Source organism: Sarcophilus harrisii, chromosome 3, assembly GCF_902635505.1.
Source record: "Sarcophilus harrisii chromosome 3, mSarHar1.11, whole genome shotgun sequence".
Classification (NCBI taxonomy): domain Eukaryota; kingdom Metazoa; phylum Chordata; class Mammalia; order Dasyuromorphia; family Dasyuridae; genus Sarcophilus; species Sarcophilus harrisii.
In genome coordinates, this window is record NC_045428.1 from 315,686,520 (window position 1) to 315,708,820 (window position 22,301).

At 38.8% G+C, this 22,301-nt stretch overlaps 1 protein-coding gene across 7 annotated transcripts in view; it reads left to right on the forward strand.

The window, feature by feature from the left end:
- Positions 1 to 21,829, forward strand: part of ARHGEF4 (Rho guanine nucleotide exchange factor 4) — a 481,275-nt gene extending 459,446 nt beyond the window's left edge. For 3 of the 7 annotated variants that reach the window (XM_031959842.1, XM_031959844.1, XM_031959845.1), the window contains 9 exons: positions 966 to 1,145; positions 7,747 to 7,941; positions 8,872 to 9,051; positions 10,406 to 10,638; positions 13,205 to 13,334; positions 15,680 to 15,811; positions 18,869 to 19,112; positions 20,294 to 20,371; positions 21,536 to 21,827. In XM_031959842.1, coding sequence (XP_031815702.1) covers positions 966 to 1,145; positions 7,747 to 7,941; positions 8,872 to 9,051; positions 10,406 to 10,638; positions 13,205 to 13,334; positions 15,680 to 15,811; positions 18,869 to 19,112; positions 20,294 to 20,371; positions 21,536 to 21,693 — 1,530 coding nt within the window. In that variant the 3' untranslated portion in view covers positions 21,694 to 21,827. Of the gene's footprint in view, positions 1 to 965; positions 1,146 to 7,746; positions 7,942 to 8,871; positions 9,052 to 10,405; positions 10,639 to 13,204; positions 13,335 to 15,679; positions 15,812 to 18,868; positions 19,113 to 20,293; positions 20,372 to 21,535 lie in introns of all 7 variants that reach the window. The other 4 variants (XM_031959839.1, XM_031959840.1, XM_031959843.1 and 1 more) reach the window with 2 other exon arrangements.
- The last annotated feature ends 472 nt before the right edge of the window (positions 21,830 to 22,301 follow it).

The following is a 22,301-nucleotide window of genomic DNA, read 5'->3' on the forward strand; positions in this document are numbered from 1 at the left end:
GAAGGTAGTTTCTGTTGACCCCATCTGCCTCCTTGGAGAAATATGAAAAGTTTCAACTCAAGAGATCTTTTTTGTGGTACCCACTGTTTGTTCAGTCCTGTGCTCCTTTCTCAAAAATAATTGTGTCTGATGTGGTGGTCCACCCCTATAATAAATCTTACTAAGAGTGGAGACTAAGATTGTTAGATCTCATGAGCTAGAGAGTTCTGAGCCCCATAGGAAGTAAACTAATCAGGTGTATGCTCTGAATTCAATAACAATATGGTGAGTCCTTGGGAGTAGAAGGCCATCAGGTTGTCTAAGAAGGGGCCCAAGTCAGAAGTGGAATGGGTCAAAGCTTCTGTGCTAATCAACAGTGAGACTGTGTCCATCAGTGACTGCTGCATGATCAAATGAATAATGAGAACTAGCCTCAAGAAAATGTGAAATAGTTTTAGGTATCTAGAACATTATTTTATTCTGCTTCCATTACTTGACATTGCTCAAGTTATATAAATCCTACCCATTTCCCAAATCATACCTTATTTAAATGAAGCCTTCCTTAACTTTTCCAACCATTATTGTCTCCTTCCTGTGAAATAAAACCAAAAGTCCTGAGTTCAGATCCTGGCTTTTGCTCTTTACTTTTTGGGTGACCATGGGCTAATCAACCTCAGTTTCCTCACTTGTGAAATTAGGTGGTTGGACTAGATATTTTCTGAGATTTCTTTCTTCTCCAAATCTATGATCCCGTGAAACCCCATAGCTCTTAGAGTCTAAATCAAAGTTTAGGACTTAATAATTTTTTAATTGTTTCATGTCCTTACATTATGTCTAATTGTATCATAAATTCCTCAAGGACAAAAATGATGCTTTATATGTCTTTTTATCCCATATTGTCCCTAGTGGTGTTTTACAGACAATCGACACATAATTTGTTATTGTTGAGCCTTTACTTATCAGTGTACTTTTGGTTCTATCCACAGCTTATCAGTGATGGCAGTGTGGTCTACGCTGAGGCACTCTGGGACCATGTCACCATGGATGACCAAGAACTGGGATTCAAGGCTGGAGATGTTATTGAAGTAATGGATGCAACAAACAAAGAGTGGTGGTGGGGACGGATCCTGGATGGTGAGGGCTGGTTTCCTGCTAGCTTTGTCCGGGTAAGACTTAAACCTTTATGTTCACTTGTGGCTATTAGCATATGTCTTTGCTCTGTGCTCTTGCAACATAAATAAGTCAGGGAGTGATTCCTTCAATATCTGTCCAGTTTTTAATATACAAGAGATGTTCTTCCTTTAGTAATTCTGACCTGAAGTAGCACACTCGAAAATTTCTCATTTTTTTATGCTCTTAAATGGTACCACCTGGATTTGTCCCATTCGGGCTAATCTGCAACAAAATTATAAAAACTAGATGAAATTTGTCTCTTGTGCCCTCTACTCTCCCCTTTCAATGCTTTCTCTTCTAATGCCTTTATGTTGCCCACTGTACTCCCCACCTATCCAGGCCCCCTTTTTCTAGTCAGTGTCCAAAACTTCAGGATTGTCGGTTAGTCACCAAGAAATCTTTAAGAGCTTACTATGCACTAGTCACTGTGCAAAGTGCTGAATGTACAAGAATTCCCTAACCCAAATCACAATGCTCATTCTCTCAGCTATCAGGGTGGAAAGCCAGATCATAAACTAATACACGTCAAGAGGTTTATGGCTGATAATGGGTAATATATCACCCTTCTGAGGCAGTTGCATTCCAAATAAGGAAGTTGGTTCCACTTCACACCTTTTAGGTCAGCAAAGCTGATAAAAAATGGAAAATGACAAATGCTAGAGAGACTGTGGGGAAAAACAGGTACATTAATGCCCTGTTGGTAGAACTGCAATTTAGGATAGCTATTCTAAAAAAAACAATTTGGAATTATTCCCAAAGAACTATTAGAATGTGTATACCCTTTGACCCAGCAATATCACCTCTAGGTCTAAATCCCAAAGAGACCAAAGAAAGAGAGAAACGACTCATATGTACAAAATATTTATAGCAGCTCTTTTTATAATGGCAAAAAATTGGAAAACAAGGAGCCCATCATTTTGATAATGTCTGAACAAATTATGCTATATGAATATGATGAAATACTATTATGCTATGAGAAATAATAAAGGTAATGATTTCAAAGAAAATTTGGAGATGTGTGAACTGAGACAGAGTGAATGCACAAAACTAGAAGAAAAATTTACATAGTAACAACAGTGTGAAAACAAATGTCTTTTGAAAGAATTGGGAACACTGATTAATGACCATTCAATAATCAACCATCATTCCAGAGAACTCATTATGAAACATTCCATTCAACTCATGATAGTGATAAACTCAATGCAGACTGAGGTATACATTTTTGGATGTTGCCATATGGGGATTTGTTTTACTTGACTATACATGTTTGTAACAGTTGCTTAGGGTTTTTTCCCCTTGCTTTCTCAATGAGGAACATATCAGGAGGAGAGAGAAGATGGTGGGAGAAAGGAAAGGTAGATTTTCATTTGAAAAGTAAAATAAAATGAGGATCTTATTAACCCAAAGGAATGAGCCACTAATAAGCTGATGACTACTAATGTTGAATCATCTTTTTAAACCCAAACAAGAGAAATATTTGAGGACAAGTTGTTCCCTATGAAGAAGATAAATTCTTTTTCTTCCTTCCCTTCCCTTCCCTTCCCTTCCCATGAAATTTATAATCCTTAGTCAAATAGAAAGAGATTAGTTTCTTTGCCATTGAGCTATCTATAAGTTAAGGTCAAAGAGCTCATAAACAAATGTCCCCACCATATCTGTCATTCTTTTCTTCCTGAGACTAAGCAATCTTTTCTCTCCTTTGTCTAGTGCATCTTGACTACTGAACCATTAACAAGTGGTATGATTCAGAATCCTGCAGAATCACAGCCCTAGGCTTTGCCTTCCAACATAGCTGTACCCCCATTTTAAGTAAACACAATTTGTATGAGGGAAAATGATGTTCAACTACTCTCTCTGTTGTTTCCCTTAGGCATCAAGCACTGTCATGGGAAGGAAAAAAGGAAGGAAATGAAGAAAGGAAGGAAGCAAAGGAGAGAGACAGAGATAAAGAGAGAAAAAGAGAGAGAGAGAGAGAGAGAGAGAGAGAGAGAGAGAGAGAGAGAGAGAGAGAGAGATAACGAGAAGTGGGGGGAGGGAGAGAGGAAATTTTTAACAAAAGTCTCCTGGGTCCAAAGCAAAACAGTTCTTATCTTGTCTCTGGGCTTCTATGCTGAACAGATATGGTCACTTATCTACACACACCCTTCTGGTGACTCTGTGCCAAAACTTGCAACTCACTTTATCAACACGGGTGATGGATACTTTCCCTACAAGTGGAGAGAATGTCCTCAGCCAATGCATCTTCCCTCCCGTGTTAGTGTCCAACAGCTGCCTGGAGCACTAAGCGGTTCCGTGATCGAGTCTGTGTTGCAGGTGGTACTTGAGCCCAGGTGCTCCAAGCACCGTGGGCACCTCCGTGACTGGCAAAGCTTAACTGGGAAAGGGCCTGACGCTATCATTTTAAAGAAATCCCTTTTGGAGGCTCATGCACTTCTGCATGCATGCCTTAAGAGCCAGCTCTGAGCAGGCCCGGGAAATCAGCCAAGTCTGACCCACTCCGTGCCCTCTCTGGGTCACTCTTCCCTGCATTTCCCAGCAAACTCAGGTTTCTCCCTGGACATCCCTCATCTGATGCGCTCCCTCCTCATGGAGTGCTTGCATTTTAAAAGCGACATATGCAAAGGACAACTTTAACACAAAGACATGAAGATACAATCTTTCGTTGCTGCTGTTTTTAATTTAAGCCCTGCCACTGGCTGGCCAGCTCCACATGTTTGAAAGTGTGTAGGGAAAAGCCTCTTGACACCCTCCAAATCACATGATGAAGTCCAACAATGTTTACCCAGAGGAACCTATAGCTTTATGTCCAGAGACTGCCCTTAAAATGCCAACCATTGAAATGAGACTAATAAAATAGCTTTATTGGCCCCAGAATGTCCTGTTATGTTTTCTTTCAGTTTCACAGAACACTGTGTGAGCTGGAGTGTAGAGCCATTGTCTCTACTTGGCTGCCACCTGCTGGTCGTTTGTGAGAAAACATCTGGGTTTTATAGCCTAATTTAGCCCAAACCTCTGTGACCGATTAAAACCTGTAGCCTCCCTCCAACCTAATTCAGTTTCCACCCGCCACTGATCTCCACATGTTCTCTGATCCCCAGAACTTCCCTCTACCTTATATCCCTAGTACTCAAGCCCCTCCCTCCCTTCTTTCCTATTCTTCTATGTCTTACAATCCTTGGGTTTTTTTTCTCTCTTGTCCCTAAGGAGTCTGATTCTAGGTCAGTGACCTACAAATCTAAGAGGTATCTGTCAGGATTGTTCATAAAGGGACTTGTGATAGTCTCTCCCCCTAAAATAAAGTAATAATAGATGCATAATTTTAACACTTCTTGAATTTAAAAAATTAAAATAGTCATCTGGCTTATATAACTCTTTAGGAAAAAGAGCTTAAGGGTTGATGAAATCAAGCCAGGAACAATAGGACAGAATGTTTGGTTTTCATCATACTAGCTCTTTACATTTGCTTTCCCCCAATTCACAACTTAGGTTCAAACAGACCTAATCATCCCAGAACTCCCAGAACAGAAATTTGAGATCCAACTATACTCTGGTAAGCTAATTCTATCAAAAAAAGGGGCTCTTTAAGAAACCCTGCCCCCAATTCCTACCCACCATCATTTTGATAGTTGATACCCAGAATTCCTTTGACCAATCCACTGCCAGAAGTTGGTCCAGAGCTATAAATTTTTCCCAGAGAAGAAACATGGAAATTTAGAGAGACGAGATTTAGAATTAGAGGTCTTGGTTCTCAGCACCTATGTGATCTTGATCAAGTTACTTCTCTCTAGCATTTTCAACAGTGAGATACAAGTGTTGGAGTAAATAATCTCTAAGATTCCTTCTCTCTCAATTTCATCCTGTGACTTAAAATTTGTACTATTACATATCAAATATCAAATCCTTTCTGATCTGTGGAGTTTTAATATAAGGGAGAAGGGAAAACAGAAGGAAAGAGTACTGGTGCACATAATGGAGAGAGGAAAACAGACCAGCAGGAATATTAGTTTCATAATTTTGCTGAATCCTGATTCTGCCAAAAAGGCTCAAATCAGAACACTCTAACCTGTAGGATCAGGGTATGTCTTACTATTTAACTCTCCATAGTACCAATCTGCTGCAATTTAAATAACCTTAAACTCTATCATAACCTTTATTCCATAGCCTCTCTGGAACGCATGCCTCTTCCTGCCTATAAGTCTTTACTGAAATAAAGGTGATAGTAACATTTGGAACTAGGGAGGCATTGCTTCTTTAGTGAGTGCTTTAATTTAAGCTAAAAGTCCTAATCCCCATCTCCCCACCAAGTATGAGGGAATGAGTGAGACCAAACATCCATCTATAGATTAAGAATAATAGTCACTGCTTTTCTGGAAATGTTGGCTTCAGCAGTGTTTGCTTTTTTAATTACATTTTTTAAAGTTTTATAGTTAACTTTTGTTTTAGCATAGTAGTCATTTTCCAATATACCATTCTTCCCTTTATCTCTAATAAACATTCTGATCATATTCTATGTGTTTATTTTCTCTGTCTCTCTTCTTCAGAGAAGGAAAGTGTTTCTTTGGTTTTCTGCCTTTCAGATGGTCAGCATGTCATCAGAATACAGCTGTTCTTTTGCATAGATTTTATTACTTTAATGCATTACCTGTTTTTCTAGTTCTTCTGGTTCTGTTTATTTATTCTTATATCACTTCAGAGCAGTCCTCCCAGGTTTCCCTTAATTCCTCATTTCTGTTGTTGCTTACAGTACAAATAGAGTTGTATTCATTATATTCATAGAGGTTGATATATAACCAGGCTTAAGTACCTAAAAAATACTTGACTGACTGATTAATAAACCATAGTTGATTCTGCCATTTCCTAATTAATGAGCATCATTTGTTTACAGTTCTTAAAAAACAAAAACAGGACATACTTTGTATTTTTGTGTTGAATGAACAGAGAAATGGGCAGGGAGAGTGGAAAAAGAATATTGCATACTCCAGAATCTCTGTTTTTCTTGTATAACATAATAAAAGTCCATAGTTGGCTGATCTGATGTGTATTGATTTCCTGATATTCAGGAAAAAAGAAAAAGGGAATTTTTTTCTTTGCTTCATTCTTTATGCCCCAAAACTCTTAGCAATCAGCTATATTAGTATGAAATATCTATATCGTTCCATGGCTGACGATCTACTATGTATCCCATCATATGTTACTAGTGACATTAGAATAATGTCACATATTTATATTAGAATTATGTTACATATTTAAAATCAGTAAAGAGCAGTATATAATCCTTCATTAAATTTAGTATAGCTAAATTAAATTTAATGGGAAAGGTATATGTTAGGAATTAGAATGGAATAGATGATGTATGTGTGAATGTTGTATATGTGTGCTGACACATGAGTGTGTACATTGTATGTATATGTGCATGCAGTAGTTACAGAAATATGTATATATACAGAGGTATACATACATATATACATAAATATGTATGTGTATGTATATTTGTTTTTACATAAAATATATATACATATATTTGTTTTTATGTAAAGGCAGCTAGTGCAATGTCTATAAAGGACACTTAGAGTCAAGAAAACCTGGATTCACATTCTTACATTTATCATTTATTAATGCTTATATTTATTAATATTTATTCTATTTATCAGTGCTTAGCACAGTGCCTGGAACATAATAGATATTTAATAAACATTGCTCATTAATTGGGAAATGGCAGAACCAACTATGGTTTATTAATCAGTCAGCCAGTATTTTTTAAGTACTTAACTAAGTGATCATGGACTATTTATCTTTCCTATACCTATAAAGGTCCAAGTTATATATGCACTGTGAGCTGTGTCATTTCCTAACTAGAATAATAATAACTAGATTTATTCAGACTTCCTATGAGCCAGGCACTGTGCTAAATGCTTAATCTTGCTCTTCACTTGATCTTCACAATAGCCCTGGGGGTTGGAGGCTATTATTACCATCCTCATAAAGTTGAGGAAACTGAGGCAGACAGTGGCTAAGTGACTTCCCTAGAAGCTGGTAAGTATTTGAGGCCAGATGTTGCTGCTTAGCTATGAGAAACCATAGGTTCTTGACATATTGGTGTAAATATGGGCTGGTGCTTGTGCGCTGACAAATTGTTGTACATATGGCTTAGTGCTTATTTATGGTGTGCATGCATGTGTGTGTGTGCGTGTGTGTGTCTAGAGAAAGTTGTCTTCTCCCTATTCCACTGTGTCCCATTTTTGTACATGATGGTCCAGGTCATAACCATATGTAGGGCTGTCCTGATAAATAACAGTTTAACAGCTGGCTCTCCTTGTCCTCCAAAAAAAAAAAAAAAAAGAAAGAAAAGAAAAGAAATGTATACATGATATACTTTTAAATTTTATATCTGCATTATTAACATTTTTTCATCACTTTTTAAAGTCTAGATAATCAACCAAAAATTAATCAAACCCTGATTTGTTACCCATTTCTGAATAGCAAACACTCACACTAACATTTCTGTTCTGAGCTGGTTCAATCTGCAGCATGCCCCTGAATATGTCCCCACATGTGGAAACCATTGTCCTGACAATGCTGTGAATTTCAATTTAGCTTCGGGTCAACCAGGATGAGCCCATGGAAGACTATCCTGCTAAGGCCGAGGACGGCAAAGAAGCAGACGCTGGCAACATGTCCCGGCGCCAAGGCACAGCCCAGACCAGCAAGGATCAGATGAGGACCAACGTGATAAATGAGATCATCAGCACTGAGAAAGACTACATCAAACACCTGAAGGACATCTGTGAGGTGAATAGATGGGGAGCTCCGAGCCAGGGGGGATCACTAGCGCACATTTCTGAAATGGGCCAGCAATGACTGTCCCTTCCTAACTTTTAGAGCTAGCCTCAAAGTGATTAAGAGTCAGAAAACAAGCCCTTGCCTTGTGTATATTGTCTCATATTTTTATAATACTTTTTATTTTTCAAAATATATGAAATTCACTTTTATATGAAATTCAAAATATATGAAAATTTATTTTTCAACATTCACCTGTCAAGGTCACTTGAAATCTCCATTCTCACATTCCTCATCTGTAAAATGAAGGATTAAGTTTAATGTATTATTACACCTGGTGACTTAAAGAATTACATATCTAGGGCCATCACAATCCATCTGGTTCCATTCTTTCATTTTACAGATGAGGCCCAGGGAAGTAAAGTGATTTACTCAAGCTCTAAGTAGCAGAGGTGAGATCTAAATTCCTTTTCAGCTCTGAGTACCTCAAATTATGTTTTTCCTTCATCTACAGAAAAAAAATCTGTCTAAATCTATAAATCCTCATTCTTCCTACAGGATCTAAGTTCTCTCCTCTTCTTCTGTATTTCATTTATAGAGCAAACATTTATCAAACACCTACTATGTAATGTGGGGGATATAAGAAAAGGAGGAGATAAATTACTGTTCTCAAAGCATTTGCAAATTAGATGGGGAAACAAGATGTACAAATGTAAAAAGACACTTGAACTATCTCTTAGTACTCTACAAATGTCAAAATGAAAAATGAATGGTAGGGACAGAAAGTCCAGACTGAAAAACAGGAGTTCAAAGAAAGGAAGAAATCTTTGGAAGCTGGGGTGGTCGAGGAAAACTTTGGGGGAAGGGAAGCAGAGCTCTGGCCCAGAGTCGGCCCTGGCTCCCAGGCCTGTGTCATTCCTCACCTGTCTGTCTCACCCACAGGGCTACATCAAACAGTGCCGCAAGCGGGCAGACATGTTTACAGAAGAGCAGCTGAAAACAATCTTTGGGAACATCGAGGAGATTTACAAATGCCAGAAAAAGTTTGTGAAGGCACTGGAGAAGAAGTTCAACAAAGACCATCCCCATCTAAGTGAACTGGGCTCCTGCTTCTTGGAATATGTAAGTGAGCAGGCTATTATTCATAAGGAAATATTTTCTCTTTGGAAACCAGACTAACTGGTCTTGTGCTCAGAGGTATGAGAAAAGGTGTATGGTTTGGCAAATTAAGAGGACAATACAAACTTTGGAGAGAGTAGTTTCAGCTGAGTGAATGTAGCATGTAACGGACTCAGGCCACATAGATTTGTGATTTCATCCAGCTCCATTCAGCAATATGTGAATAAAGCAAAGGAGATGAAAAGGGAGAGTGATCCAAGGTTGGTTCCCCCATTACTCATTTTATAGACAAAATGTTTTCCAAAGACTCTGATTTCTGCTGTGACCAAAACACAGAATCGTGTCAGGAAGACAAATGTAAAAAAATTATGATGAATAATCATATCTCACTTCTCCATAGTACTTTTAACTTTTTCAAAGTACTATAATATTTGTTAACTTTTGTTCCAAAAGTGGATGATGTTATGCTTATTATTGAAAAAAAAAAATCTATCTATTGTAGAAATATGGCTACTACGGAATTCTGGCCTGGCTCTTAATGGATAATGCTGCATGGCACATCTCCTTATAGTGCCACGAAAATCAAGAGCCCTGGTGACCTCCAATACCAGTCTTATAATGAGGCACTGTAGTACCAACTATATACTTAGTAATAATAGCTAGCATTTATGTAATACTTTAAATGTTAGGAAGCACTTTAAAAATATTTCATTCTATGAGCAAAACTAGATCATTGTACATGGCAACAAGATTATGAAAGGATCAATTCTGATAGACATGGTTCTTTTCAACAATGAGATGATCCAGCCAATTCCAATGGTCTTGTGATGAAGAGAGCCATCTGCGCCCAGAGAGAGGATTGTGGGAACTGAGGGTAGATCACAACATAGCATTTTCATTCTTTTTGTTGTTCTTTGCTTGCATTTTGTTTTCTTTTTCATTTTTTCCTTTTTTGATCTGATTTTTCTTGTGCAGCAAAATAATTTTTTAAATTTATTTTATTTTTTATTATTAAAGCTTTTTATTTTCAAAACAAATACATGGATAATTTTTCAACATTGATCCTTGCATAGCCTTGTGTTCCAAATGTTCCCTTCCTTCCCCCAAACCCCTTTTCTTAAATGGGAAGTAATCCAATATATGTTATACATGTTAAAATATGTTAGTTCCAATATATGTAAACTTATTTGTACAATTATCACAGCAAGATAATTGTATAAATATGCATACATATATTGGATTTAAAATATATTTAACATATATTTCCTTGCCTTCGTTATGCATTTGCCTGCTCCATCACACCAATTGAAAACAATCTTAATATACAATATGCTTCTTTTGTTTTCCTCCCTTGCAGCAAAATGATTTCCAAATCTACTCAGAATATTGTAACAACCACCCCAATGCCTGTGTGGAGCTTTCTAAGCTGGCCAAAGTCAACAAGTATGTGTACTTCTTTGAAGCCTGCCGGCTGCTCCAAAAGATGATTGACATCTCCCTGGATGGTTTCTTGCTGACCCCTGTGCAGAAGATCTGCAAATACCCTTTACAGCTGGCCGAGCTGCTCAAGTACACAAATCCCCAACATAGGTAAACTGGACAAAGCCATGAGAGCCAAGGCTAGCTGGATTTCAGTTCAGTATCCCCAGAAGACAGAGCTCATGTGGACCACTTTCCTGATAAGATACTGGCAGGATTAGCGAGGAAAGGGGAGATGACAGCTGGGACCAGGGCTCTGCTTTCATTTCGCAGCTAGAGGCAGCTAGGAGTCACAAAGTCAGAGCACTGGACCATGGTCAGAAAGACCTGAATTCATAGCCAACTTCAGAAACAAGTCATTTTACCTCATCTGCTTCAGCTTGCTCATCTATAAAATGGATCTATAATAGTACCAACCTCCCAGGATTATTGCAAGGCTCAAATGAGATACTATTTACAAACTGTTTTGCAAACCTTAAAGCATTATAAAATACTAGCTATCATTATCACCTACCCAATTGTCTTGCCCTTTTTGACTTGTGGTAAAGAGTAGACATGGTGATGCTCTTAAGGGAAAGTGGAAAGATATCTTGGGGTTGTTAGGAAGTCAGCCAGCCTTTGCTGGGGGCTTACAGTCTCTCTCCCTCTGCCACCTGTCAAGCTTGGATCAAGGAGTGAGCTCCTAAAGACTTTGTCTAGTGATCTTCACCAGAGTAAGATTAGTTGAGACTATTATCAGGAGCAGGAAAGAATCCAAGTAAAAGTAAGGTAGCTAGGCTAGTAAGGGGTGAACAGGGGTTAGTGGAATGGAGAACAGCTCCATGGTACGGACAACTGGATCTTCATGGTTGTATCACAGACCAAAAAAAGTTCAGTGACCTACCTTTGTGCTATCATGCCCTTCTTGCTGGGAGCTCACCCTGATCTTGGGGAACCTAAAAGTATCTGCAAGAGTAATTTCTAATAGGGAGTCCATTTAGGAAAGGCATTAGGAGCCACAGCGATACTACTCAAACACTAGGTCCCAATGAGGATTTATCTTCTATCTTCAGTCATATACACTATTAAATTCTGCTGTGTTGTGTCTAACCATTTCACCTAGGTCAATAAGCTCACTTCTGTATTCCCTTATCTGATTGACAGGCATTTTGCTGGCAATATTCACTGAGAATTGTGAAACTCTAGATTTAGTTCTTTTATGTCATCCTAATTTGGCATTTGTTCAACTCCCAGTTATCCAAGTTATGGGTTTTCCAGGTGAAGAACTAGATCCTTCTTCCTTCTTTGAGGTAACCTGTGGGAAAAAAATATATTACTTGGTAATTTCTCAAATGAACTTTGTGGCATAAGGGTAACAATTTTAATTTTTATCCAGAAAGAGGGGTAGGATTATCTATGCCTGTCTTCTTCCCATTTAGCTTGGATAACTGAGTCAGTTAGTTCTCAAATCACTCAGAATTCCATGAGAGTGAAATGAAGCTAGGAAAGAGAATAAGACTATGCCAGCTGGAATAGAGTGTACATGTTTCAGAGGAGGAATGAAACACTGAAGTTGGAAGGTTCAGGGAAGGACCTTAAAATCCTTCCTGAAAAGTTGAGTTTGTATATAGTGTATTATAGAGAGCCACTGCAGGTTTTTGATTAGGGAATTGACAGATAATGAGAAAGGGCTTGAGATCTGGTGAACCTTCTCCCAAAGCAGAAAAGGTCCTTTTGTATCAGTGGGCTGTGAATTTTCTTGATTTGGCTGATGTTTCCAGCCAATAAAATCTCTTGTTCTAAAAATCCCAGGAGAGCTTCAAATTGGAACTGTGAGTAAACTATAAAATATTGGAAGAAATTGTGATAGGACACTGAAGGTAGGAAGCAAACATTTAGTAAGCATCTATTACATGTCTCTCTGTGTGCTCAGCATTTTATAAGTATCATCTTATTTGACCTTCACAACAATCCTGGGAGGTAAAAAGTATTATTATTCCCATTTTATAGATAAGGAAACTGAGGCAGACAGGGATTAAAGTGACTTGCCCAGGGTTATACAATTAGAAAGTGCCTGAAGCTGAATTTAAACACAGATCCTTCTGATTTAGTCTCCACACTATCTACTGTGCCACCTAGCTGCACTACACATGAAATCAGATCTGGGTTTGAAATTGGCCTCAGATGCAAATCACTTTCCTTCTCTGTGAAACAGTTTTCCTATCTGTAAAAAGAATGATAATAATACTTGTACTGTCTATCTGAGAAAGATAGCATAGCATAGCAGAGCTAGGATCAAAGCCAGGAAAAACTGCATTCAAATCTTGCCTCTGGAGCACACTGGCTTGATGAACTTGGACAAGTCATTTATTCCTCAGAAATCTAGTCTGGACAAATCTTGAAGATTTTAAGTTGCTAAGAAGGTGTCAAGCTGCATCAATAGAAACAATTTCCTCAAATGAAAGTTTCTCTACAGCAATGAAAATCACAGGTCTAGGCCCTGTCTGTCCCTCTCCATCTCATGGATTTGTTGCAAAAAAAAGCATTTTGTCAACCTTAAAGTGCTATACAATTGTGAGATTATTGTTATTATTATTATTGAGGTATTGGGGGGAAATGTCTTATAGATTTTAATTCCCTATGATTATGAATATCACTGGCATGTTATGTATTGCTAATGACATATATTTTATTTTAGGGATTTCAAAGATGTAGAAGCTGCCTTAAATGCTATGAAGAACGTAGCCCGGCTTATCAATGAACGGAAGAGGAGACTTGAAAATATAGATAAAATTGCTCAGTGGCAGAGTTCAATAGAGGACTGGGAGGTAAAAAGGACTAATCCCTCTAAGTGAATACTTATTGGATGAGGCTCCTTAGATTCTCAACCTAGTTAAAACTTCATTAAAGGAGCAACCAGATTATCTCAAACAAATTTACAGCCTAGTGGAAGAGCCAAGATATAAAAGTCATACTCCAACACATATCAAATATATGATGGTTTAATAGGGAACTCAGATGTCAATGACGAAGAAAGATTTAAATCAACAAGCATTTATTGAACATTTTTTTCTGTGCCCCGTTCTAGGCATTCTAATAAAGCCATTCTTTATGCTTCTGTTTAGACTTCTGTGTTATTATGAGAGAAATAACTACCTCTCTAAGTTCATGTGGTAGGTAATTGCTGCTCAACATCTATTTGCTATAGCACAGAAATTATAAAGGTAAATTTATTATGCTCAAACATAAATTCAGACCTCAGAGAAAATCTGAACAACCATGAGAATTCAGACAAGGCTTCTTCAAGGGAAAACTGTATCACAGTGACAGAACAATCTTGTATAATCTTCTTAGACTACAAAAGTTAATACAATAGATTTACAATCCTATATTTTCTTCAATATCATAAAAGTTGAAAAAACTTAATCAAGTCATAATTTCATCCGTCCCCTAAGGAAACAAACCTCATCAAACAAATTCTGTAAATAAACTAAATCAAATACATACAGATTAAACTACATCTAGAGAGTTCACAAATAGAATGACTGAAAAGTATTTACAAGTAAAGGAGTCAGAGACTGTAGACCTACTCCTCGGGCTTCTTATCGAAAGAATGTTTAAAGTTCCAAGTCAAGTCCTATGAATGAGTTTTTTTGGTCAGGTGAGGTTTTTATTAAAACAGATTTTTAGGTTAACCAAAATTTGTAGGAGGAATGGCCCTGAGGCCTGAATAATAAAAGGAAATTAAAAATTCCCATAATAGTTTCCAAGGCTAACTGCTCTTTAAAATAAGCCTTCCAGCCTTTATTAGGTCTATTAGCATACTAAACTTAGTTTCCTGGTATGAAATGTAAATTATTTTCCAAAGGCAATTTCATTTTCACATGCTAACAGGGCTTTTAAAAAAAAAAAAAAAAAGGCAGAGTTCTTAAACAAATAAATGGTTGTGCTTGAGAACAGGAAGTTAAATGGGAACAGTTTTCTAATTGTTCTTCTCACATAGCAGACATTACCTGGATGATAAATATAATCCATGACCTTCTGTTACTGCATTTGTGCCTCTTAATGGAAAGGTGATGACAAGAAATGCACTAAGCAATTATGAAGGCTCTTTTTTTCCTGCTTGTCCATTTTTCCATCTCCTATTTATCTCATGTTTGAGCAGCAGTTCTAAACTAATTATTGACATTACACAAATTGTTATTCTTCACCCTATGGGGAACGTTCCTAGGGCTAACAACATTTCCTTGTTATTCAGAAATGCATTTCCCTGTCTTCGAATCAGAGGGTCCTCAGCAAAATTGTGAAGCTGACAAAGTTTTCCCACCCACCTGTCTGTTCCAATTCTTTACCTCAGGTTCCCTCATGTTGCCCTTTGGCTTTTTAGAGACCCTTCCACAATCCCCAAAAAGACTCTTTCTTCTTAGCAGTGACCAAGACTTCCAAACTCTCCCTAGCTGTTTTCATTCCCCTAAAATCCTAATATCACCTAGCCAGAAGGTCTGGGAGAAGATGTAGAGGGAGAGAATTAAATCCCTTATAAAAGAATTTACCAGAAGAATGAATGACATTTAACAGCTTGATATACTACCTACCCTCATATACCCTTTCTGGGGATGTTTGTATTTTTGAAGAGCAATCCAGAGAAGGCAGTGTTTGGTTTTTTAAATGATGCTTTAATGGTTTCATTTCTAGTACCATGACAGGTTTGATATTAAGCAGGGGAAAGAATTATGCAAAATCCATCATCACATCAGAACAGCTTCTTGATCAACCTATGCAGATAAATAGCATGCCCAAATTTTAATTCTACCCTTTAGTTAGATGTTCTTTCATTTCTACAGCTTCAAGTAAAAGCAAAAATTCACCTTTTGTCAAAAAGCTTATTTATTGCCTTGACCCAGTCTTATCATTAGAAAATGTTACTTTTCATAGGAAACAAGGAAGGATTGCCATTTGACAGAACATAATCACGTTCTAATTTATGTGGTTTAGATTGGAAGGGGTATTAGAGTTAAAATCTAGGGGAGAGATTTGTGGTTCAGAAGTTTCTTGGAGGAGGTGAGGAGGGAAGCTTGGTGATTTGGGGCTCCCATTTCATTGAGCCACTGTTTGGGTCTTTATTATGGAGTAGGGAGGAGCACCTCACAGATCCCTTCTTCACTCCAACCAGGGTGAAGATGTCCTTGCCAGGAGCTCTGAACTCATCCATTCCGGTGAACTAACCAGAATCTCCCAACCCCAAGCCAAGAGCCAACAGAGAATGTTTTTCCTCTTCGACCACCAGCTTATCTACTGTAAAAAGGTAATCAGGGCTCTAGATCTATACTAGTCAAGTGATCTATCCCTCAGAGATAATCAGCTATTAAACTCTTTTACTTGGCTTCCTGGCTCCCACCTTTTCAGAGGGGAGGCCTGCTGACTTTCTAGTAGACTAAACAAATAGCAGGCTAGTTGGTCAAAGAAAGTGCTCATTACCCCCATTCAAGACAGCAAAGGAGAAGGAACATGGCTCCTAAGCTCAAGGTCTTTACAATTTATTTGAAATGAGACACAGGATTATAGGGGGAAAAAATGAGGACTAGAAGGGACACAAGTCCATCAGTTTACAGATGAAGTATGAAGACTCAGAGAAGTTAAATAATTTCTTATGGTCACATAGGTAAGATAATGGAAGAGCTCATATTTAAACTCCCAACCCAGCACACTTTCCACTGTCTGTCATTATCAAACAAATGGTATGAGATAGTAAATGCTAGGAGCCCGACAAATGGTGTAGATAGTAAGCGCCATTGTAGTTCGGAAAAAGAAAAGACCAATGTGAGCTGAAGTAATGAAGGAAAGTTTCACAAAATGAGAAAGAACTTGAGTTAGGTCTTAGAGGATGTATAGGATTTTGAAAGGTAGAAATGAATGAGTAAGAAGGATATTTCAGGCAGAAGAAATGGGTCAACTTCAAATTGAAATGGATCCCTAAAAGCTACTTACTGACTTAGAAAAACACAAATTAATATGATCTGTGTTGTATTGTATCTTTTTAAACATTTCCCTATTATATTTTAATTATGGATCAATCTGCAGTGGACAGTTTTGTCCATGCAGTTGAGTTTGACACCCATAGACTAAGCAAAAGACTAAAGGCTAGAATATATAAAGTAAGGCCAGGTGGCTAGGATAACAATCTCATAAATGGAAATTAGAGATAAGGTTGGAAAAGCCAGTAAATTATTAATTAGATAATTTTCTTAGTTACCCTTCATTTCTTCATCTGGCAGACTGAAGATACTTAACATTTTTCAGTGGATGGTTCTAAATATGTACAGAAATACAAAAAAAAAACCAATAGAAGAGGGTTTTGCTTTATGCAAACCTCAGAAATGGAATCAAATATTAACTTATAAACCACACAATAGGGAAAAACCATACTATGGACCCATCTAGATAACCCATACTCAAACTGGATATGAATATGAAGTATAGTTATATCACATAAGAACTTTTTTCTATCATGAAGGACTAAATCTATTATAAAAGGACAGGCATCACTTAAATACAGCTTAGTGGATTTAAGTATTTGCTTATAGATCATTAGCTCCTTATCAACACTAAAGTTAGAAGAGCCTCTGACCTTTAAAGGGGAATCTGAAAGTTTCTCAGGAATGAGAAAATTAAGTCAGGGGAATATAGTATTTATTCTAAGAAGACATGCAGCACAGAATGAGCACAGGATTTAGGAGTCAAGAGTGACCTGGATTTTATTACTGCTTCTGGTATTTACTTAGTGGTGGGCTCATAAGGACCTCACCAACTTGTAACTCTCTAAGCCTGATCTTCAACATGGAAACAATTAGGAATGCAGTATACCTATCTCATCAGATTTTTGTGGGAATCAAAATTGATAATGTTCATAATGAATTTTAAGATATAATACAAATGTCAGCTATCATCATTACTGCCTTAAAGGTAACATTATGAAACATATTTTTTGCACAAAGCAAGGCTCACCCAAACTCAGACTCTGAGGTTCTCTCTGAAATGTCTCCTGAGCTATAGTATCTGTTCTGGGCTCAGTCTCTGTTCTGTGCACACTATAAATCACATGCTTAACTCTCTGCTATTTCCTTAGAAAATACTTCCAATTCTGAACATGATTAGTCAATCAACCAGTAAATATTTATTAATTACTATGTTCTTAAAATTGTGCTAAGGTTTGTGGGGTAAAATATGGGGTGTCCCTAAAAGTTTTAGTATATACTAGTTTTAAGCTTTAGTACCCTAGAACTACACTATGACTCTTGGGATACTGTGTAAGAATAAGTAAAGACCCCAAATCATGAAATAAGTAGTATTCTATATAATCCCATTATTTATTGCTATCATAAAAGGCCTTTCTGATCAGATCTTTCTCTGGTCACTGTGGCATGAAGTTAATCCAGGATTTCTGAAGGCTTTATAAATAGAACTTAAGTTCCCATGGGTCTTAAAATCTTAAATTTTGAACTAAATTTAGAACCTTAGAATTACATGTAGAGTGGAAAGAGTGGCTCTGGAGTCAATGGTGGGTTTCAAATCTCATCTCTGTCAAATCATTAAACCTCAGTTTTCTCATCTGTATAAGACTAAGATCCTTTCTAACTGGAGACCTGTGAGATGATAAATAAAAGTGAGAGGGTTTCAGTGAACATAGCGTTGTAAACATTTAAGATTACTTTTATTTTTCTTAGGACATGCATCAGTTTAGCAGTTTGGTTTGGTAATGTAAATATTGGAGGCAGAAAAAATTTTTTTTCACCTAACAAATGAAAAGCTTTTGCTTGTAGGAATCTGCAGAGCTCAGATTTGGAATCAGGAGACCTGGGTTCAAATCAAGACTTGACATGATCTACATAATTTTAGCCTCAGTTTCCCCCATCAAAATAGGGAAAATAATACTTGTACCCTACCTCACTAGGCCCTGTTAGGATACATGAAAAAAATAGATCCTACCTTTGTTTTCTGACTATGGAAAAGAGAAGATCATAGAGACATAGATTGAAAAGTAAAAATCTTGGAGGCATTTAGTCCACTTTACAATTGAGGAGAATGGGACCCAGAGAAAAATGCCCAACATTGGCAGAATTAAAAATTACACCCAGGTCCTCTGACTCCAAATCTGGAATTCTTTCTGCTGCATCCCAGTGCTTTCTGTAGGAATGCCACATGAAAAGACACAAGAATGTGAAGCGAACCTATTCTTCCATGTAAAATGCCCTAGCCAAGGCATTAAATAGGTGAGGTCAATCTGGGGCAACTCCTCAAAGTTAGCTGATTCTAAGTCACAAAGAATGTGCCCTTAATGACCCCTGCTGTGCACATCTTCCAGGACCTTCTGCGGAGGGACATCCTGTACTACAAGGGCCGAATCAACATGGATGACATGGAGATTGTGGATTTGGAAGATGGGAAAGATAAGGACTTTAACATCAGTGTTAAAAATGCCTTCAAGCTTCATTGCAGCTCCACTGATGAAAGCCATCTATTCTGTGCTAAGAAACCTGAGCAGAAATTACGCTGGCTCAAGGCCTTTGAGAATGAGAGGAAACAAGTCCAGCTGGACCAGGAGACAGGTATGATTCAGCTCCTGCCTCATTTCCCTCTACCCACTCCCCCCACAACGTGCACACATCTGCTTCTTGGTCAACACATCTTTATTAAAGCACCTACAATGTGCTAAAGTACAACCTGGCAAGTCACTCTCCTACTCAAAGCTTAAAAAGCTTCTTCTTGCTTCTGAGATAAAATAGGAGCTCCTCTATTTGGCATTAAGAAATGAAATAAGCATTTATTAATCACAATGCCAGGCACTGTGTTTGGCCCTGAGAATACAAAACAAAAAGCTCAAGGTTAGAAAGTTTGGTTAGAAAGAGAAAATGTCCACATATTGGCTTAAGGTGGTTATAGGGAGAGGTACTAGGAGCTTGGAGCTGGCAGAGTGAGGTGAGGTGAGGGGCAATCAAGAAAGATTTCATGTAGGAGATAAGTATTGAGATAGATTATGTGGCATAGGATATAAGTACTTGAGGAACTTGGAGGAAAGAAAGATCAGTATGAGCTGATGGTAAGGAGAAAGTCCTCCTATGGGAAACCAAATCAGTCATGCTAGGGAAGGGAACAAGAGAATTTAGATCTATATACATCTACTAAAAAGAGACGGTTCTATAGGGTAGAGGACCATCAGGGGGTCAAGTTTCATCTATTCTTTTTTATTCCAAGCATAAAGAAGTTGAGAGTGTTAAAATATAATCGGTAATATCTTTGTACATCATTCTCCTGTGGTATATTTTTTTAAGTGATTTGCCCACAAATGTCTGAGTTCTCCTGTGGTATATTTTTTGAAGTGATTTGCCCACAAATGTCTGAGTTAAATACAGCTTTTTAGAAGCAGCATATTGATTGTGTAAAATAAGAGTTGCTTCTTCCCTGTATCATCTTTTTAGTTTTCTGAATCTCAAACTTCTCATCTGTAAAATAGGCATGTTTGTAATTATTTGACCTACCTCAAGGGTGAAAGTTCTCCTCAAGTCTTAAAGCACTATGCAAAGATATAAGATATAAGAAGACAAAGATGCACAAGAAGATAGAAGGGGAAAAAGGGGGAAATTGAGACTGCTTAGAAATGAAGAGAAATATGGGGATCAAGGAAGGCATGCTGAAGCTGATCCAAAATTATAATGATGTGCATTTGATAATTTGACTACGATGAAGTCTCTCAAGAATACCTACTGAATTCCTCTCTATTCTCCCTTAGGCTTCTCCATCACAGAGGTACAAAAGAAACAGGCCATGCTGAATGCAAACAAACAGCAGTCCAGCGGGAAACACAAAGGTGAGTGAACAACAGCAGAAGTCACAACATTTGCTCCTTTCCCTGCTCCACAGCCCTAGTCCATCCAACCATTTATCTCCCTAACTTCCCCCCAAAAAACACGGGGCATATACTTGCAAATACTTGTTACATCTTTCCTTAGACTTGCTTTCTATATGTAATTCTCATTCATTCTTTTACACTATATTCTTTTGGGGGGTCCTAGAAGTCAGTTTTGCTAAACTTTTAACATTATAAATCACTGCACGCAAATCTAGTGTGCTTTTTAAGCATTCCCTCCTCACAAGTTATAAAGCAAAGTAAGCTTGCGTAATGCCAGCAAGATAGAGATTAGAGACCAATTCAATAGTTTATTAAATGGAAAGAAGTACTGGGACCAATGGATCCCAAGGCTAGACGAGACTATCATCTCAAAGAGTCTAGCCCCGAGTATCTGGACAGCAAGCCTTTTATGGAATAACATTAACAATGACATAATGCAGAGCCCTAGGTGGGGATAGCCTCATAGATGGAGGTTACTGATATTCTAATGACATTAAGGAATGTCTATAACACCTTTATCTCAACCATTAAGAGGGGACAGTCATAACCTTAAGGCAGAATACGAAATAGGACAAATGGAGGAACTGGTCACCCCATTAAAAATGACCTTTGGCATTACACTTGAAGGTGGAAGGGATGGCATATATATGTATATGTACACATAAACACACACATATATCTGTAATTATATACATATAATATAAAGCACAAATTAATAATTTAATAATTAATATACTTATAATTAATAATTAATTATAAGTATTATCAATTATTAATAATAATTAATTAATAAAGATTGATAATAATATAATATATAAAATAAAGCATATTGCTCATAGATTTAATATATAATACGATGAGAGACAGAGGGAGTGATGTCTGTGCACAACACACACCCTGACTAAGGGATTCAGAGGCGGATTCCTTTGGCAAATTCCCCCGCTGTATCCTGCTACATTCACAGAGCTAGAAGCGGCTTAGAGTTGATCTCCACGTAACCAATGAGTAAGTGATGCGGGAAAAGGGAAATAACTGCCCCCCCCCCCCCCCCCCCAGTCCCCGCCAGCTGAGCCCCGGGCTGTGATTGTTTCGAGGCTGACTCTCTGCTCCCCCCTCGCACAGCCGTGAACCGGCCTTACTACGACTTCCTGATGCGCCAGAAGCACCCCACGCTGCCCGCCAATCTCCCGCAACAGCAAGTCTTCATGCTGGCCGAGCCCAAGCGGAAGCCGTCCAACTTCTGGCAGAACATCAGCCGCCTCACCCCCTTCCGCAAGTGACCGGCCGGAGGGGGGGGGCCGCTGCGCCGTGCCTCTACGCCCTCCCGCCCCCCACCCTGTCCGAGAAAGCACTTTAAGGATCGGCCCCGAACGGACTCGTCCCCCCCCCCCCCCCCCCCCCCCCCCCCCCCCCCCCCCCCCCCCCCCCCCCCCCCCCCCCCCCCCCCCCCCCCCCCCCCCCCCCCCCCCCCCCCCCCCTATTTATTTCGCAGACTGACTCCCCCGGTGGGGGAGGCGGCAATTTGGCGTCCCCGGGGTTGGTGCCTTTTTTTGTGGCCCCGCTTCCTCGCCGTTGTCAGGGCGGGCCGGGGAGACCCCCCCCGAAACCGGACCGCGGAGACCGGCCTTGGCGGCGGCGGGCCTTCCCCAGCCCCCCACCAAGCTGGGCGCACGGGGGCAGCTCCCTCCTCCCCCGCAACCGTTGGCCCGCCGCAGGGCCTTTACATTTTGACTGGTTCGGCCACCGGGCCGAGGAGCCCCTCCGGGCACAACATCCGGCACTGACTGAGCATGCTCAGAACTAGGGGGTTCTCGCTGACTGACGTCTCTTTTTGTTTCATTCAAGGGTCAATCCCAGGCTCCTTCCTCCTTGGAGACCCCCCTCGCGG